At 41.1% G+C, this 16,575-nt stretch overlaps 1 protein-coding gene across 4 annotated transcripts in view; it reads right to left on the bottom strand.

Annotated features, from left to right (window-relative positions):
* The window catches only part of EVC (EvC ciliary complex subunit 1), a 206,532-nt gene that overhangs the window by 43,436 nt on the left and 146,521 nt on the right, over window positions 1-16,575 (bottom strand). For all 4 annotated transcript variants that reach the window (XR_003854806.1, XM_029591185.1, XM_029591175.1 and 1 more), the window contains 2 exons: window positions 8,492-8,601; window positions 5,752-5,962 (listed from right to left, as the gene is read on the bottom strand). Coding sequence is in view for 3 of the 4 variants with exons in the window: in XM_029591185.1 (XP_029447045.1) it covers window positions 5,752-5,962; window positions 8,492-8,601 (321 nt within the window). In the remaining variant the exon portion in view is untranslated. The remainder of the gene's footprint in view (window positions 1-5,751; window positions 5,963-8,491; window positions 8,602-16,575) is intronic.

Genomic DNA, 16,575 nt, shown 5'->3' with positions numbered 1-16,575 from the left:
GATGTGCTCTGGATTGCTCTTCTTGCTAAATTAATTCTAATATGAAGCTATGGTAAATTATATATGATAAAATATATTTTATACTAAACGTATCTATTTCTAACTGTAAGGGATAAGGGGAAAAAAGACATTTTTATTCACTCTGTGCAGTGTATATTCTATTTTCCATTTAATATTTTGAAGCGATTGTAAATATGAAGTCATTTAAGCATGGTTATATGATAAAGCGGGTATCTCTAAGGCATTGTAGATAATGACGGGTAGCTCTCACTTTCAGCCAGCAATAATGGGAACTGCTACTGGAAAATGAAAACAGCAGTAAGAACTTCACTTTCCAGTTAAGATTGCTGGCAAAATGTTTGGGTCTAACATTTAGCTAATAAGGAATGTTCTTAACCAGACAATTAGCCTTTTCTTAATTCAGACAGTATATCTGTTCACTGAACACTGTTAAAGTCAAAGCTTGACAAAATGAATCACAGAGCCAATGTAAATGTCAAAAACAAAAAACTGACAAAGCTGGAGAAAGAGATCAGCATTAATCAGGATGGGCAAGAATAACATATCTTTAAAAGTCTTTTTGGAACATGGCAGGGATGAACACAAATGAGAAGGGATTCCATCAATGAGATGTAATGCAGAGAGCAAAGGACCAGAATCCAGACAAAGAGATTGAAAGGAGAGGGGATGTGTGAGTACATTTATAGAAAAGTCTGAACCTGATATGATGATTTCTATAGCACTGCTAGACGCACATAGGTTCCTACTGAAGTCTTGAAGGGATGACAGGGGAATCAATTGGAGCACAATGGATGAAGCAAGCAGCAGCAAAGTCAAGCTTTAACTGAAGAGTCCAAAGACCAGAGTAAAACAATCCACTTACAACATGACTGTCATACTGTTATCCTCATGGCACAGAGTCGCACAAGTTTCTTCAATCTATATCGCTTGAATAAGCTAAGTAACATTATTACTATGAAAAACAAGGATTAAGAAAAAGTTTATGGATTTTATCAAGATGAATAAGCATATATAAAAAAAATTTAAAAAATGGTGTTGGATGACCTATGATTATATATTGAGTGGTAGTGCGAGATATACTACTTGCTAAGCAGCACACTCATTCAAAAGAAGGCTCCGAAAAAATGCCTATATGAGGTCATAATTAGTGGACAAGTGGAAAAGAATTTTTCTGATTTTTCAGTTGTAAAATTGATGAAGAAATAGAGGTGATTTTGGTCCTTTAATATATGAGATCACTTATTGACTGAACCCTCCAAAAGAAATAATTAGAGAATTTCTGTCATCTGTCATACTAAAGAACATTTTTGCAGAGGCAGCATTGAGAAAAGAATGGATTCCTGATACACTGAACCAAAGATGCAAATGATCTGCTGAGTCCTGTAAACTATGAAGATTTTAAGAGAGAAACAGACAGGAATCTAACAGGTTACAAGTGAAATAACAGACAGAAAACTAGATAGACAAGGAAGAAGTCAAGGGGAAAAAAAAGAGGACAAGAAAATATAAAATATCAGCGTTTTTAGGATTATTCATGCCAAAAACCTGTGATAAGCATAAAAAAATGAATGTGGTAGAATCATTGGTCAGAGTAGGAAAACAAAGCAGAGTTTATTGTCCATGGCTTCTGCTGCTATATTACGAACCCCTAGATTCATCCAAATGAGGTAATATTGCAGGCCTAATGCCTGCGGTAAGAAAAAGTGATATGTTTAGGGTAATTCTAGAGTTACAGCACCATGGATGGTACAGTAAACTTGAGAGAGAGAGAGAGAGAGAGAGAGAGAGAGAGAGAGAGAGAGAGAGAGAGACTATCTCTAAGACCCTTCTAGCAGTCAAGTATTTATATCTCTAGAGGAGGGGCAGCTAATAGCTCAAAGTGAGGTGTTGGTGATGGTTTAGGGTTTAAGGTTTAGGGGCCAGTTTTTCATGCATAGGGAGATGTACGAACAGCACAGTACACCTCTGTGAAGATCTGACGTCATTTGGAGTGAGGAAAGTCTCACAAAGATGAAATTTCTATTATGTTCTATTGCCCTAGCTTGATGGACTCTATAATAGCCATCAAGCTAGGGCGAGATAACATAGTACAAAATTTCATCTTTGTGAGACTTTTCTCACTCCAAATAATGTCAAATCTTCACAGAGGTGTACTGTGCTGTTCGTACATCTCCCTATGCATGAAAAACTGGCCTCTAAACCCTAAACCACCACCAAAACCTCACCTCGAGTTATTAGCTGGCCCTCCTATAGTGATATAAATAGTTGAATACTGTGAAGGTTCTCCCTCTCCCATCTCCCCCCTCCCCCTTCAGCCTAGAAATACCCAAAATGCAATTTGCAATCTTTATCGCAAATTGCATTATGACCATTTTGGGCATTTTGCACAGCTTAATGCCAGAAAAAAAGGTTTAGTTATTTCCAGTGTGCATTAGAGTGCCATACGCTATCGCACAGTGCAAAAATGCCCTTCATTTTCATTAATCCCACCCAAACCCCTCCCTGATCCCACCCCATTAGTATTGCATGCATTATCGTGGGTGTTAACACCATAATGCATTTTGGTGAATGACCCTATCAGTTAGCAATCATTCTTGGAACACATGCTTACAATAAGATTATAATAGCACTATAAATGGGAATCTGTAATTCATTTAGAAGCCCTTGAAGGCTATCTTTATTCTAGCTGTATTCAATCATGCTCAAAATAATAATAGTTTGGTAGATTTTGGTCAAAATGAAAAGCAATATATAATAAATTAGACTTCTAAATTAGGGCTAAGAACAAGCATTCTTCAACCATATGCTCACTCTATTCCTGAATTAATCCTAAAATGGATAGAATTTTTGCACAGTCTCAATTATTATATCTGAGAACAATTTTTTCTCATTCTCAAGAAACACTAAAGGCCAAATTTTAAACCGGCTATGTGCGAAACAATTGGGACTTATGTGCGTGGCCGGGCCCTGCATTTTCAAAAGGGCCCTGCCATGCGCATAAGTCCCGATAGGCACACAAGTGCTGGTCCTTGAAAAAGGGGCAGGCCAGAGGGCATGGTTGGGTAGGTCGGAGGCTGCCCGAGGCAGCGGCCATTAGCTGCTGTCCCGGGGAAGCATGCGCCAGCAGCCGGCCGGCAAGCGCAAACTACGTCTGCTCAGGAAAAGCAGTAAGTGGAAAAATTAAAAAATTTTCACGCAGGTAGGGGTTAGGGATTGAATTGGAGAAGGGAAAGGGAAGGAAGGTTAGGCAGGGGGTTAGGGAAGTTCCCACCCAGTCCACTCCTTAATTGGAGCCAACTGGGAGGGAACGAGGGAAGGCCCGATTCCGTCGCCGTGTGTAATTTACTAAAATTCACCCCCCTGTGCGAGCTGCCCACACATGAGCATGCGGAATTTAAAATCCGGTGTGCATGTGCGCACGGCCAACAGATTTTTTTAACATGCATGTGCCGGCACGCACATGTTATATAATCGGCGCGCACGTGGATGTGCACATGCTCCTTTTAAAATCTACCCCTGAATTTCTTAGAGGTCAATATTTATAATGATTTGTTCGGCTAAGTTTGCCTAGCCCGACAAACCCTGGGTTCTAAATATACTGCCCTGCTAAAAACTCAGCTGGATAAAAAAGAGTTAGGACTGGAGCGTTCTGGGGGCAGAGCCTACATTTACCCAGCTAAGACTGAATATCACTACTAGCTGGTTAACGTTATTCAGCTAACTTTTTTTGGATAAAAAAAGCAGTCCTAAAGTTAGCTGGATAACTGATTTAAAAAAAAATTAGCAAATTGAGTGGGCACCAATTCTCTGTCCCTTCCCGCCACAACCCAATTCCCTACCTTACAAAAAATGTGCTGACCAAATTCTAACTTCACTACTTCCCAAAAGTGGCCTCCTGGGATGACTACTAAGTGCAATAGAATTGATATTTCCTAGCACATTGGTATTCATTTATTCACCATTCCAAGTGTAAAGATCAATGATTGGTTACTTCACGAACAGCTGTTACTGAAGGGACCAATCCCTTTTGAGAACTAGGTAATTTTATCTGTCTGACTTTAGCCAGATAACTTTATATGTCTCAGGTTAGGCAGATAAAGTTACTCAGTTCTGAAAGAGGATTGGTCTTCACACCTGGAGAAACGTGAATAAAATACTACTAATTTGCAGGCAGCTGTCAGCTCTATTGCACTTAGGAGGTAATTTTCAAAAGGTTTTACGCACATAACTCCTTTGAAAATTCACTCCATAAGGCAAAATTTTGAAAGGTTTTAGGCATGTAAATGTGCTTCTGAAAATTGCTGTTATATGTAATATTTACTCATGTAAATCCTTTTCAAAATTAACTCCTTAGTATTCAGCCCAAAGCTAGCTGGTTAACCACTGAAAATTGAGCTCTGAGAGCACAGAGAAAAATCAGGGACACCCCTGCAGCCTGTTGAACTACCTCCCATTGTAAAAATGTTAATTTAATGTAAATATCTCTATCTAATGTTATCCTCTCCCTTTCTTCTCTACTCCCAGTTCTAGTACCTTGTTATTTGTAACTGCTTCCTCCTCACTAATAGGTTACTCATTTGTTCTTTGTACACCCCTGTTCTATGTAAACCAGCATGATGTGATTGTATCATGAATGCCGGTATATAAAAATTTTAAATAAAATAAAATAAATGGCAGAGAAATCAGTGTCAACAAAATATAATGCACATGTCTGAAGTATAGAGTCTAAGTAGTTTTGAAGGAAACATTTTAAAGCTAAAAGTAAAATAATACTTAAAAATAAAATGTTTTGGGGTTTATTATAGAATTTAAGGGGTGTGCGTTCATGTGCGCATGATTCCCAGCAGGCACAAATGGACATGGCTATTTCATAACATGCGCGCACGTTATAAAATATGATTCCCGTGCACGCATGTGTGGGCGAGTGGCCTTTTCTGTGCATAACAGGGGGATTTTACAAAGTAACGCACGGCGACGGGAGTAGGGTTTTCTCATTTCCCTCCCAGTCTGCTCCAATTAGGGAGCGGACTGAGAGGGAACTTCCCTATCCACCTAACCTCCCCTCCTGCCTTTTCCCCTCTCCTCTCCTCCTCGATACCTAAACCCTACCTATTAGATATTTTTTTGTTTTATATCTTACCTGCTCGTTTGGAGCAGAAGCCCATGGGACAGATCCTGGCCGACCCCAGCCCTGCCCAGACCACGTCCCCTGGCATACCCCTTTGAGATAGGCCAGCACTTCTGCCCATACCGGGGGATACGCACGTGGCTGGGCTGTTTTTAAAATGCACTCAGTACATACACTACCCGGCCACGTGCGTATCTCCTGGTTGTAGTGTGCGCAGAGCTTTGAAAATTTGGGTTAAGTGCATCACTTCTAAATCATAAAGGATACCACCTAAACTGAAGGTTAGCTGACCTGGCAGAGTTAAAGGATAAAGAAGGTAATAACCATGGAACACCAAAAAGATGCTACCAATATTTAAACCAAGGAGACTGACGTCTCTTTGATGGAGAGTATTCACATCAAAATAGCAGCAGTACAAAAACTGAAGCTTGGGATAGAAAACATTGTTTTTTTTAAATAAAGGAGGGAAGGAAAACCACCAATTGCTTGCCCCATTTGTTAAGCATGTTTGGAAGTCAAATAATTCCTTTAGATGACATATATTTAAAAAACAGAGTCTAATAGATTAATTGGGATGACTGAGTGGCAAAGAACTTCTTTACCATCTCCTGCTGCAGTTGCCACTGGTGGGTATCCTGACAGTGTGAGGCATTCTTCTCCAGGAGGTACTCTTCCCTCAGTTCCAGCAGGATACTCTTCTTCCTGGACATCTTCATTTGTGTCAGGGTAGCCATAGCAAAATTGCGCTGAGTCAGGGTTCTGAGAACCGAGTGCATCAAAAGCCTGTGTTTCTGCACCACGTACTTTGTTGATCTGTGGAAAATAAACAATTCGTTTCATTTCCACGGCTTCCTTGAATAGCTCAGTTGTTTGCATACTGATGCTCAAGGCTGAACCAGTGACAGGAGCAGATGCATGATTAATGACTTTGAAAGCCTCCAAGTATTGTCCTGGAAGCACAAGCCAAGAAAGCCAGGATTGTCTTAGAAGCACAGTATAGCTAAGATATTTTAAGCAGCATTTAATGCTTGTCAAAGACCTTTTACATTTGCATGAAGGAAGGTTACATAGATATGAAGACTATTGGAATAATACATAATACATTTTCTGGTATAATCAAATATTTATCTTTCACAAACAGTAAAGAAATAAATCAAGGCTTGAGTTTTGAATGTATTTTTAATTTGAGCTAAAAGAACAGCTTCCCCCAAGCTCCCTGAACTTCAGTTCTGTCAGATTGGACCCTATTTTTGTTTTATGTACTCTAGGATTGTGTTCATGCATTCCTATGATCTTACTAAAAATGGTACTAAATTCGTTCTAACTCAAACAAAGCATCTGCTGATGCAGCTATCGATTTCACTAACAAACAACACAATCTTCAGGAATAACAGAGCCAAAGAACATCCCTTCACTTCTGCACTCACTAGATGTTTATTGTAATGATCTTTTGTAATGTTCAAAAATGGGTTAGATATACTACAATAATCCAAATAATAAAATACAGAATACAAAATAAAATCACAACAAATATGGAACATTTAAAAAAAAAACCAAACAAACTGTTGAACTTTACTATTTAACTACCTTGAGAATGTTAACCGAGCCCTTCTTTCTAAAATTCCAATAGTTCACCTCCATTCTTTAGGCGAGCTATTCCACAATATGGGAACTGCCACCAAAAATATTCTATTTCAGAAAAGCATCCTTTGGAAGTCTTTAAAGGTTTGGATACATAATAATGTCTCCTAGCTTCACCTTAGTTGATATCAACAGAGCATCCTCGCCAAATAAGCTGGCATTTCATATCTATTAGCCTGAAAGAGTAGAACCAAGACCTTGAATTTCTAAGGATATGCATTAATTTCCAGCAAATGCCAAAAATAGAAATGAGGCCATTTTTTTGTTTATTCCATTAAACAGCCTCCTATATATATCTGGAAATTTTCATATTCATGACATTAAAAACAAAAAAACTGGTGGCCCTGGCTGGGTTTTCTCAGCCAAAAAACTGCCTGGGCCTGATGCTGAGGCTAGGCCTGAGCTGGGGGGCATGGCCCTCCCCCATGTAATACTGCTGGGGCTGAGGAACTCTCATCCTGCCCCCCCCAGCTACCCCGTTCCCAGATCCTGTTTTTAAAAAGGCAGGAGAAATGCTGAGTCACTCCTGCCCAGGTCCTAATACTTTGAAAATGGCACCATCCTACAGGCGGATGGCATTTTTAACATGCCAGGACCCTTGCAGAAGTGACTGGGCTTAATTCCTGTCCTTTTATAAGCAGGATCTGAGAAGCAAGTAAGTGGTGGTCAGGGTGAGAGTTCTCTAGTCCCAGCAGTTTTACAGAGAGGGAAGGCCCAAGCTTAGGCCTAGGCCTTGGTGCTGGGTCCTGGAAATCATTTGGCAGCCAGCACCAGCAGAAACCAGTTTTTTTCTTTTTATTGACATTTTTTGGTTTGAGTTTTCTTTCTTGTTTAATTTTTTTCTGTTTGGCAAACAAACTCAACCAAAAAAAATTATATATATTAAACAAACTGAATGAACACTACCACCCTCCCTCAAACCAAAATGAAAATTTTGGGGCTGCCCATCCCTAGAGTTTAATGAGTGCTGAAACTGGCAACTAATGCAAGCATTTGTGTTATTCTCCCTCTCTGTGTTTTCCCCAAAATAATTCTGGCTGCTGTATTTTGAAGTAATTTGCAATTTATCTAATAGACATTATGGTAAACCACCAATAATGCATTAAAATAGTCTAAGTGGGATAACACAAAACAGAAGGCCACAGACTGCATGGCCCTGCCATCCAAATACAGATGTAGTCCTCATACTAACTTTTAGTTTATAAAGGCTTTTTTGGCACCTGCCAGCAGTTATGTTTCTGAATCTAAAGCTTCTTCCATTATTACCCCTAGGTATTTTGTTGTTTTTTTTAAGTGTCAGTTCTCACTCCATGTCACCAATCTGTATAGGTGGCAACTTTTGCAGAGATCTCCTTCCCAATTCTCAATAACTCAGTTTTGGAACTATTCAATATTAGCTTACTTGCCAATAACCAAACTGAAATTTCATTTCAGTATTTGTGGGTTCTTTCCAAGGTGCCATCCTCATTAGTCTATAGGGGCACGATTAAATGGGTGTCATCTGCATAATAATCACACCTACTAATCCCATCATCATGACAACAGTGTGAACCTCTTCCTAATGGCAGGTACTAATGACAAGTGATTCCCGAAATTCCATTTCTGAAGTCACTGGTTACTCTGTGTAGCAGTGCTTCCACCCTTTCATCTGTGGTTATACTTTTAGTAACAGGAAGTATTTTCTAAGTTAGCCATACGTACTCCTCACTGAGGCCACTTAATCGGATTAAGACTCCTTGGATAATCTTCTCATATTTCTCGGATAGGTGGTTCTGCAGAACAGCAGACAGGACGTACTCCTTAGCCCAGAGCTATGAACAAGAAACAAAATGTATATGTACACAGCTACGTTTTATTTCTTTGGTTTTTATTCAGTGACTTCTCAGACATGGCATAATTCTCTTAAATATATATATATTTATTTATTACTACAGCTACAACTATCCATCTCTTTAAATCTAATATGCAAACTCCACACTATAACATTTATTTTGTATGCCAATTTATGCATTATTTTCAAGATTATTTGTACCTTCTTTTCCTCAACAACATGTTTCTCATTCTTATCTGGGATTCCAGTTCTCTTTTTCTTATCCCTCAGGGTAAGATGCAGGCCAGTGTTGTGGTGGAATTTGATAAGAGTGAGGATGATCACAACCTGAATGCAGTCATCTAGTCAGAGGGCCTTAAAGAATACTATTATAACCATATAGTACTGGGAAGAGTTGATCCACAATTGGTGGGGTGAGGAATTTCCTCTCTTACACTCTCTCCCCATCCCGAATCCCCACTTAAACACACACCTTGGGCATGGATCCTCCCTCTCTCTCACATTTCCCCTACAGTTCTACTACTACTACTGCTGCTACTACTACTACATAACATTTCTATGGTGCTACACAACATGCACAGTCCTCTGGCTCCAATCCCCTTTCTCTTATACACACATATGCATATACCTCAGAACAGATCCTTTCCCACCCTTTCCTCTGCCTTTGACACAGATCCTGCCCCCTCTGTGATAATTCTCCTCCCATTCCCCTTGGAGCGGATCCCACTCTCTCTCTTTCTCTTATACACACATACACACACACACAATTTTCCAGTGCAGATAACCTCTTAACACAACCTCCATGGGGCAGATCCCCAGTATCTCTCATACACATCCCGCACTCCACCTGGCTTTGACCCATCCCCCTTCTCTCTCTCACAGATACAACAAACCACACACACACACAAACACATACACAAAACCTCTATCTTTCTCTTTGCTGGTGCAGATCCTCTCTTTCAAAATGCACATACAAATCTCCCATTCCAGTGCAGTTCTCCTCTCACCCATTCATCCCTGGAACCCGTTCCCTCTTTCTTTCTCTAACACACATACACACACACACACACACACACACACACTCTCTCTCTCTTCTGGTGCAGATTCATATTCACTCTCTCTCTTGCATACACTGCTACCATAGAGAGAGAGAGCTCCCTCACACATATCCCTTCTTGTCTGGATCCTATCCTTTATCTCACCTGCCTCTTATTGTCAATCCCACTTCTCACTCCCCCCACTCCCGGTACTGATTCTCTTGAACCCTCAAACCTGGTGTTGATCCTCTTCTACTCTTCACTTCTCTTCCTTAGTTGATACCTTTTCTCTAGCCCCCCCCCCCCCCCCCCCCCCCCCCCATCATTTACTTCAGGTCCTGCTGATTGCCCTACCCACCAAGCTGGCCAACAATAGGAGATGAGCAGCAATGCCTCTGCTACCAAGATAGTCATGATTTGAACTGGTTGAGACACTGTAGTGCTGCCCAGATCAAATCGTAAGTCTGGCTCTGGATGGCAGAGGAGGAAAACATGGTCACTCATATCCTCCCTACTGCAAACTGGCTTAGTGGAGCTCAGGAGTGGATGGGAATTGGTCCAGGGGGTTGGAAGAAGAGAAAGGTTCTCTGCTTTCGCTTGGCTCAGTTTGGCTGTTCACTCCTGGCATGCTTTAGATCTTGGTTTCCTACAATTACCAAAAGTCAGGGAAAATGCAAGATCCACTGTTATATGTGATGCTCATTTCACTCTCCTTTTTACTATACGATAACAGATAACGTCTTCAAAGTCCCACTCATTTGCCCTTTCTCCTTTCCTATTGCAATACTACATCTTCAGCTTAGCATTTCCACCATTAAGGATCATCTATGCATATGCCATTCTTTCTTGAAATGTTACAATATCTCCTCTGGAAGGCTGCTCCATGCATCCATCACTCTTTCTAGGTAGTAATGTTTCATGGTTCTGTTGTAATGATACAATGAAGAAATACAAACATTTTTGTGTACTTCAAAAATCAACTGATAGACAAAAATACACTTTCCACAATGATGAACAGTTATTCTACAGGTATGTATAGGGTTTTTTTTAGTGGCAGAATCGCAGAAAGACATTCTGGTTGATAAGTGACATTCTTTAGGGGTGTCTGCAAGCACCAAAAAATGGTAGGAGTGTTTATGGGATAAACACTAAGGATCCTTACTTGCAAAATGTGAAGGGAAAATGGAAGTATAATCTAGGACACCAAAGGCCATGAGAGTAGCCAAAGGGTAATATACAATACATGGTGCAATGGTTATTAGGGATGTGAATCATATTTCTGACGATTGAAAATATCGTACGATATTTTCAAAGTCGTCAGAAATCGGGGGCTCCCCGAAACTGATAGGAAAACCACACAAAATTGTTCGTGGGGTTCTCTTATCGTTTTGGGGGAGGGTGGGAAAAACGGCACACAAAAAACAATCCCTAAACCTACCTCGACACTTTAAAACAGCTCCCTTAGCTTCCTCCACCCTCCCGACCCCCCCCCCAAAATGTTTTAAATCACCTGGTGGTCCCGGGAGCGATCTCCCGCTCTCGAGCCATTGGCTGCCACTAATAAAAATGGCGCCGATGGCCTTTTGCCTTTACCATGTGACAGGGTATCCGTGCCATTGGCTGGCCCCTGTCACATGGTAGGAGTAATGGACGGCCGGTGCCATCTTTAAAAATGGCGTGGGCCATCCAGTGCTCCTACCATGTGACAAGGGCCAGCCAATGGCATGGATACCCTGTCACATGGTAAGGGCAAAGGGCCATCGGCGCCATTTTTATTAGTGGCAGCCGAAAGCCTGAGAGCGGAAGATTGCTCCCGGGACCACCAATGGACCATCAGGTGATTTAAAATGTTTTTTTGGGGGGGGGGTCAGGAGGGTGGGGGAAGCTAAGGGATCTGTTTTGAAGTGTCGGGGTGGGTTTTTTTTTTATCGGCTCGGGCGCAGCCGATAAAAAAAAACTCGATGGGCCGCATGAAAAAAAATGCACGATGTGAATCGGAACCAATTCCGGTTCCGATTCACATCTCTAATGGTTATAACCCTAACAACAGTGATATGATTGCAATGGGTTTTCACGAAGGTATTGGAGTGGCCCTCAGAGAACAGCAGTAATGGCCCTAGCAGCAGTGGTATGGCTGCATTGGACTTCCAAGTAAGTATTGGGGTAACTTGTACGGAGTGACCATAGTTAAAATCCAAACTTCAATACGCATGGAGAGAAAATACGTTTTGGAGATTGGCTTTCCTAGTTTTGGTTGCTATGTGTATTATTAGAAAACTTGCAAATATGAGATTGAAGGGGGCTATGGGTATCTGATTTGTTTCATTTTGTAAGAATCATGGAGACCTACCAGTGGAGATGATGGAGACCAGTACTTTAACAGATTTTGGGTATCCTTGGGATTGACATGAAGGCAGTGGTAAGAAATAGGTTGAAAGTTCAAGTAAAGACATCTAGGGTGGGCAGTTGGTGTCAAATTGTTTATGGAGAACATAAGAACATAAGAACATGCCATACAGGGTCAGACCAAGGGTCCATCAAGCCCAGCATCCTGTTTCCAACAGTGGCGAATCCAGGCCATAAGAACCTGGCAAGTACCCAAAAACTAAGTCTATTCCATGTTACCATTGCTAGTAATAGCGGTGGTTATTATCTAAGCCAACTTAATTAATATCAGGTAATGGACTTCTCCTCCAAGAACTTATCCAATCCTTTTTTAAACACAGCTATACTAACTGTACTAACCACATCTTCTGGCAACAAATTCCAGAGTTTAATTGTGCGTTGAGTGAAAAAGAACTTTCTCCGATTAGTTTTAAATGTGCCATATGCTAACTTCATGGAGTGCCCCCTAGTCTTTCTATTATCCGAAAGAGTAAAAAAATGATTCACATCTACCCGTTCTAGACCTCTCATGATATTAAACACCTCTATCATATCCCCCCTCAGCCGTCTCTTCTCCAAGCTGAAAAGTCCCAACCTCTTTAGTCTTTCCTCATAGGGGAGCTGTTCCATTCCCCTTATCATTTTGGTAGCCCTTCTCTGTACCTTCTCCATCGCAATTATATCTTTTTTGAGATGCAGCGACCAGAATTGTACACAGTATTCAAGGTGCGGTCTCACCATAGAGCGATACAGAGGCATTATGACATTTTCCGTTTTATTCACCATTCCCTTTCTAATAATTCCCAACATTCTGTTTGCTTTTTTGACTGCCGCAGCACACTGAACCGACGATTTCAATGTGTTATTCACTATGACGCCTAGATCTCTTTCTTGGGTAGTAGCACCTAATATGGAACCTAACATTGTGTAACTATAGCATGGGTTATTTTTCCCTATATGCATCATCTTGCACTTATCCACATTAAATTTCATCTGCCATTTTGATGCCCAATTTTCCAGCCTCACAAGGTCTTCCTGCAATTTATCACAATCTGCTTGTGATTTAAATACTCTGAACAGTTTTGTATCATCTGCAAATTTGATTACCTCACTTGTAGTATTTCTTTCCAGATCATTTATAAATATATTGAAAAGTAAGGGTCCCAATACAGATCCCTGAGGCACTCCACTGCCCACTCCCTTCCATGTTTATCTACTGAAAGTGTAAAAATCGCTGAATGGGCCAATTTGGTCTTTTTCTGCCATCATTTACTATATTGCTGTGTTAGCTTTAGCAACTATAATACAAATCATGACAGCGAATGGAAATAGGTAAACTAAAGGAAGGATTACTTGGAGGCACAAAACAAACCCCTCGTCATTTCTAGAGATATGCATTCGTTTTTGCCGAATTGGAAAATTGCAACAAAATTGTCCAATTCGGCATGTTTCAGGGAGCCCGAAAAAAATAAGGATTTTCCTGTTTTTTCGCAAAAATTTGTTTTTCCGATTAGTGCACACTAATGGGAGGGAGTCAGTGTGCGCTATCTCCCCGTTAGTGCGCACTAACAAAAAGTAACAAAAAGTAACAAAATCTAATGGTTTTTGTTAGTACGCACTAACAGGAGTTAGCGCGCACTAAGGGGAAGTTAGCGCGCACTAACTAAAAATCGATTTTTCGTGAAAAAAAAGACCCGAACCGAAAAAAAATGACATTTTCCATGGCGGCCGAAAAACGAAGAACGACATGAACACAAAAAATGATGCACATCTCTAGTCATTTCCCTCCTGATTTCCAAACAGCACCCAAAATTCTTCCACTATAGAAAAAGAAAACGCTTTGGAGGGAAATCATTCAGTTATGAATAAAAAATATATATTTAAAATTTGATAAATAAGGGGAATTATAATCTCACTAAGTGAAAACCATGAACTGAACAACTATAAACTGTTTTAATTCTAACACAGAAACATGGCAGCAGAAATAGACCAAATGGCCCATCTAGTCTGCGCATCCCCCCAATTAATTTAGCATTATAATTCTCATCATTTCCTAAGAGATCCCCTCTATTTATCCACTGGGAGGCCATTCCTAAGATTACTTCTGAGTCTATCCCCTTTCACTCTTAACCCATGACCCCTTGCTCTAGAGCCTCCTTTCTGTTGAAAGAGGCTTGCCTTCTGAGTATGGAAACCTTTGAGATATTTAAATGTCTCTGTCATATCTGCCCTATCTCACCTTTCCTCTAGGGTTTACATGTTTAGATCTTTACATTTATCCCCATATGCTTTAGAACAAAGTCCACTGATCATTTTAGTAGCCACCCTCTATATTGACTCCATCATGTTTATACCCTTTTGAAGGTGTGGTCTCCAAAACTGTATTCCAAGTGAGGTCTCACCAGGGAGCTATACAGGGGCAATATTGCCTCTCTTTTTCTGCAGACTACTCCTCTGCCTATGCAGCAGGGGTGGTTCTATAATGAGGCAGGGAGAGGAGGCTGCTTCAAGCGGCAGAATTTTGAGGTGGCAAAAAATGCTCCCCTCAGAACGCCGCTGTGGCATCTGCCTCACACTGTGGCTAGGGTTTTCAACTGTACGGATTTTCTCCGGACAGTACAGAATTTTAAAGTACTGTCAGGAAAACAGAGGACTATAATGTCCGGAAATCGTCCTGATTTTAACCCTGCAGTCAAGCACAGCAATTATTCATTGCATCGCATCTGATCACCTAACTTGAAGGAGCTGTGATTTAACTCCACAGCCAAAGGTGGCGCTGAACCTCCTGAAAGTTGTCTGCCTATGCTTGACTCCCCTGTCTCTGCTGCAATCTTAGCCGATAGTATCTACCTTTCTGCCCACAGCCCAAATTAAATAATAATTTAAAAAAGGCTCAACGGGGCTGTCGGAACTTTCTCACACCCACAAATCAATAAAAGGCTTTGTGGGGCGGCTGACATATTGAGCCCCGCCCATGCCAAACAAAAGGGAGCCCTATGAGGTCACCAGTGAAGCACCCATGATGAAAAAAGAAAAGGTCCTGGCATCCCATGCCAATGTTTCACCTGCTGCTCGCGGCGAAACAAGAGACAGCCTGGTGAGGTCGCTGGGGCTTCATCTCCTGCCCACGATGAAAAAAAGAAAAAGGTCCCCTGCCAACATCTCACCTCCTGCCCACAGTGAAACAAGAGAAAGCCTGGTGACAATGTCACCTCTTGGCCTGCACCTACCTTCCCACCCATGGTACAAGTTAAAAAATTAAAAAGAAGCTCAATGGGACTGCTGGCACCTCGCCTCATACCTGCGGATCAATAACAAAATGCCCCATGGAGCCGCAGACACCTTCCTTCCTGTAGTGAATAAAGAAAAGGTACTTGGAGGCTACTAATTCTACAACTCTTACCCGCAGCACAACAAAGAAGTGGGGCCACCAATACTTCTTCTTTCTCTTGTAGTGCAACAAGTAAAAGGTAACCGGCACCTCTCCTCCCGCTGAGGCAAAACAAGAGACTCCGGCGGGCCGTGGGTGTGCTGAAGCAGAACTCCAAACCTTTGAGAGCACCTGTGTATGTGTGTGGGAGAGTCAGTGAGTGAGAGGATGAGTATGGGGGTTAAAAAGCCTATGTATGTGTGGAAGAGAGAATGCCAATGACTGAGATTCTGAGAGCCTGTGTGTGTGTGGGGAGAACTTGTGAATGTGAGAGCCTGTTTGTGTGGGAGAAGGAAAGAGCCTCTGAGTGTGAGAGGACTCCTGTATGTGTTTTATGGGGAGCAGAGAGTGCCAGTGAATGTGAGAGAGCAGAAGGGGAGGGGGGGAGAACCCATGAGTATTAGAGAGCTTATATATACATGATGGGGGAGAGAGCCAGAATGTGTTAGAATAGAAAAGCTATGTGTGGGAGCCAGAGAGCACCAGTGAGTATGTATGAGGGAGAGAAAGTCTGTTTGTGTGTGATGAGAGCTTATGGGGGATGGTGGAGGGAGAACTTGAGTATGTGAGCGAGAGAGTGCCAGCGAGTGTGTGAGAGCCTGTATGTGTATGAGCGAGAGAGTCAATGAATGTGTGGGACAGCCTTTTTCTGTGTGTGAGAGAGTGAGCATATAAGAGAGCCTGTATCTTTGTGTATGAATGTGTTTGTGTGAGAGAGAACAAACGTATGCATAAGAGAGAGAGAGGGAGGATAAAGTGTGCAGCCTGCTTCCCTCCCTAAATCCAGGACAATTTAAGGGTGACGGGAAATCAAAGGTTCCCAGGTATGGAGAGCGGGGGATATTTTTTATCTCTGAATTTTTTGACTTTATTTGAAGTGTCTGTTGTTTGAAATATTAGTGTTTGATAAATTTAAAAAAATTTTTATTTGAGTTATTAATCCTTGGATGCTATCCTATTCATCAACTCTTTGAAATGTTTATGAATCATATTAAAATATAGTTTTACTATTAAGATGTTTTAATTGGTTTTACTGTTTGTTTGTTTACATTTTTTATTTATGCAATTTCCAAATTATACAAGACAATCTTCAGAGAAATAG

Source organism: Rhinatrema bivittatum, chromosome 1, assembly GCF_901001135.1.
Source record: "Rhinatrema bivittatum chromosome 1, aRhiBiv1.1, whole genome shotgun sequence".
Classification (NCBI taxonomy): Eukaryota; Metazoa; Chordata; class Amphibia; order Gymnophiona; family Rhinatrematidae; genus Rhinatrema; species Rhinatrema bivittatum.
Note: the sequence above shows the minus strand (reverse complement) of the source record. Positions and strands in the feature narration are given on the sequence as shown.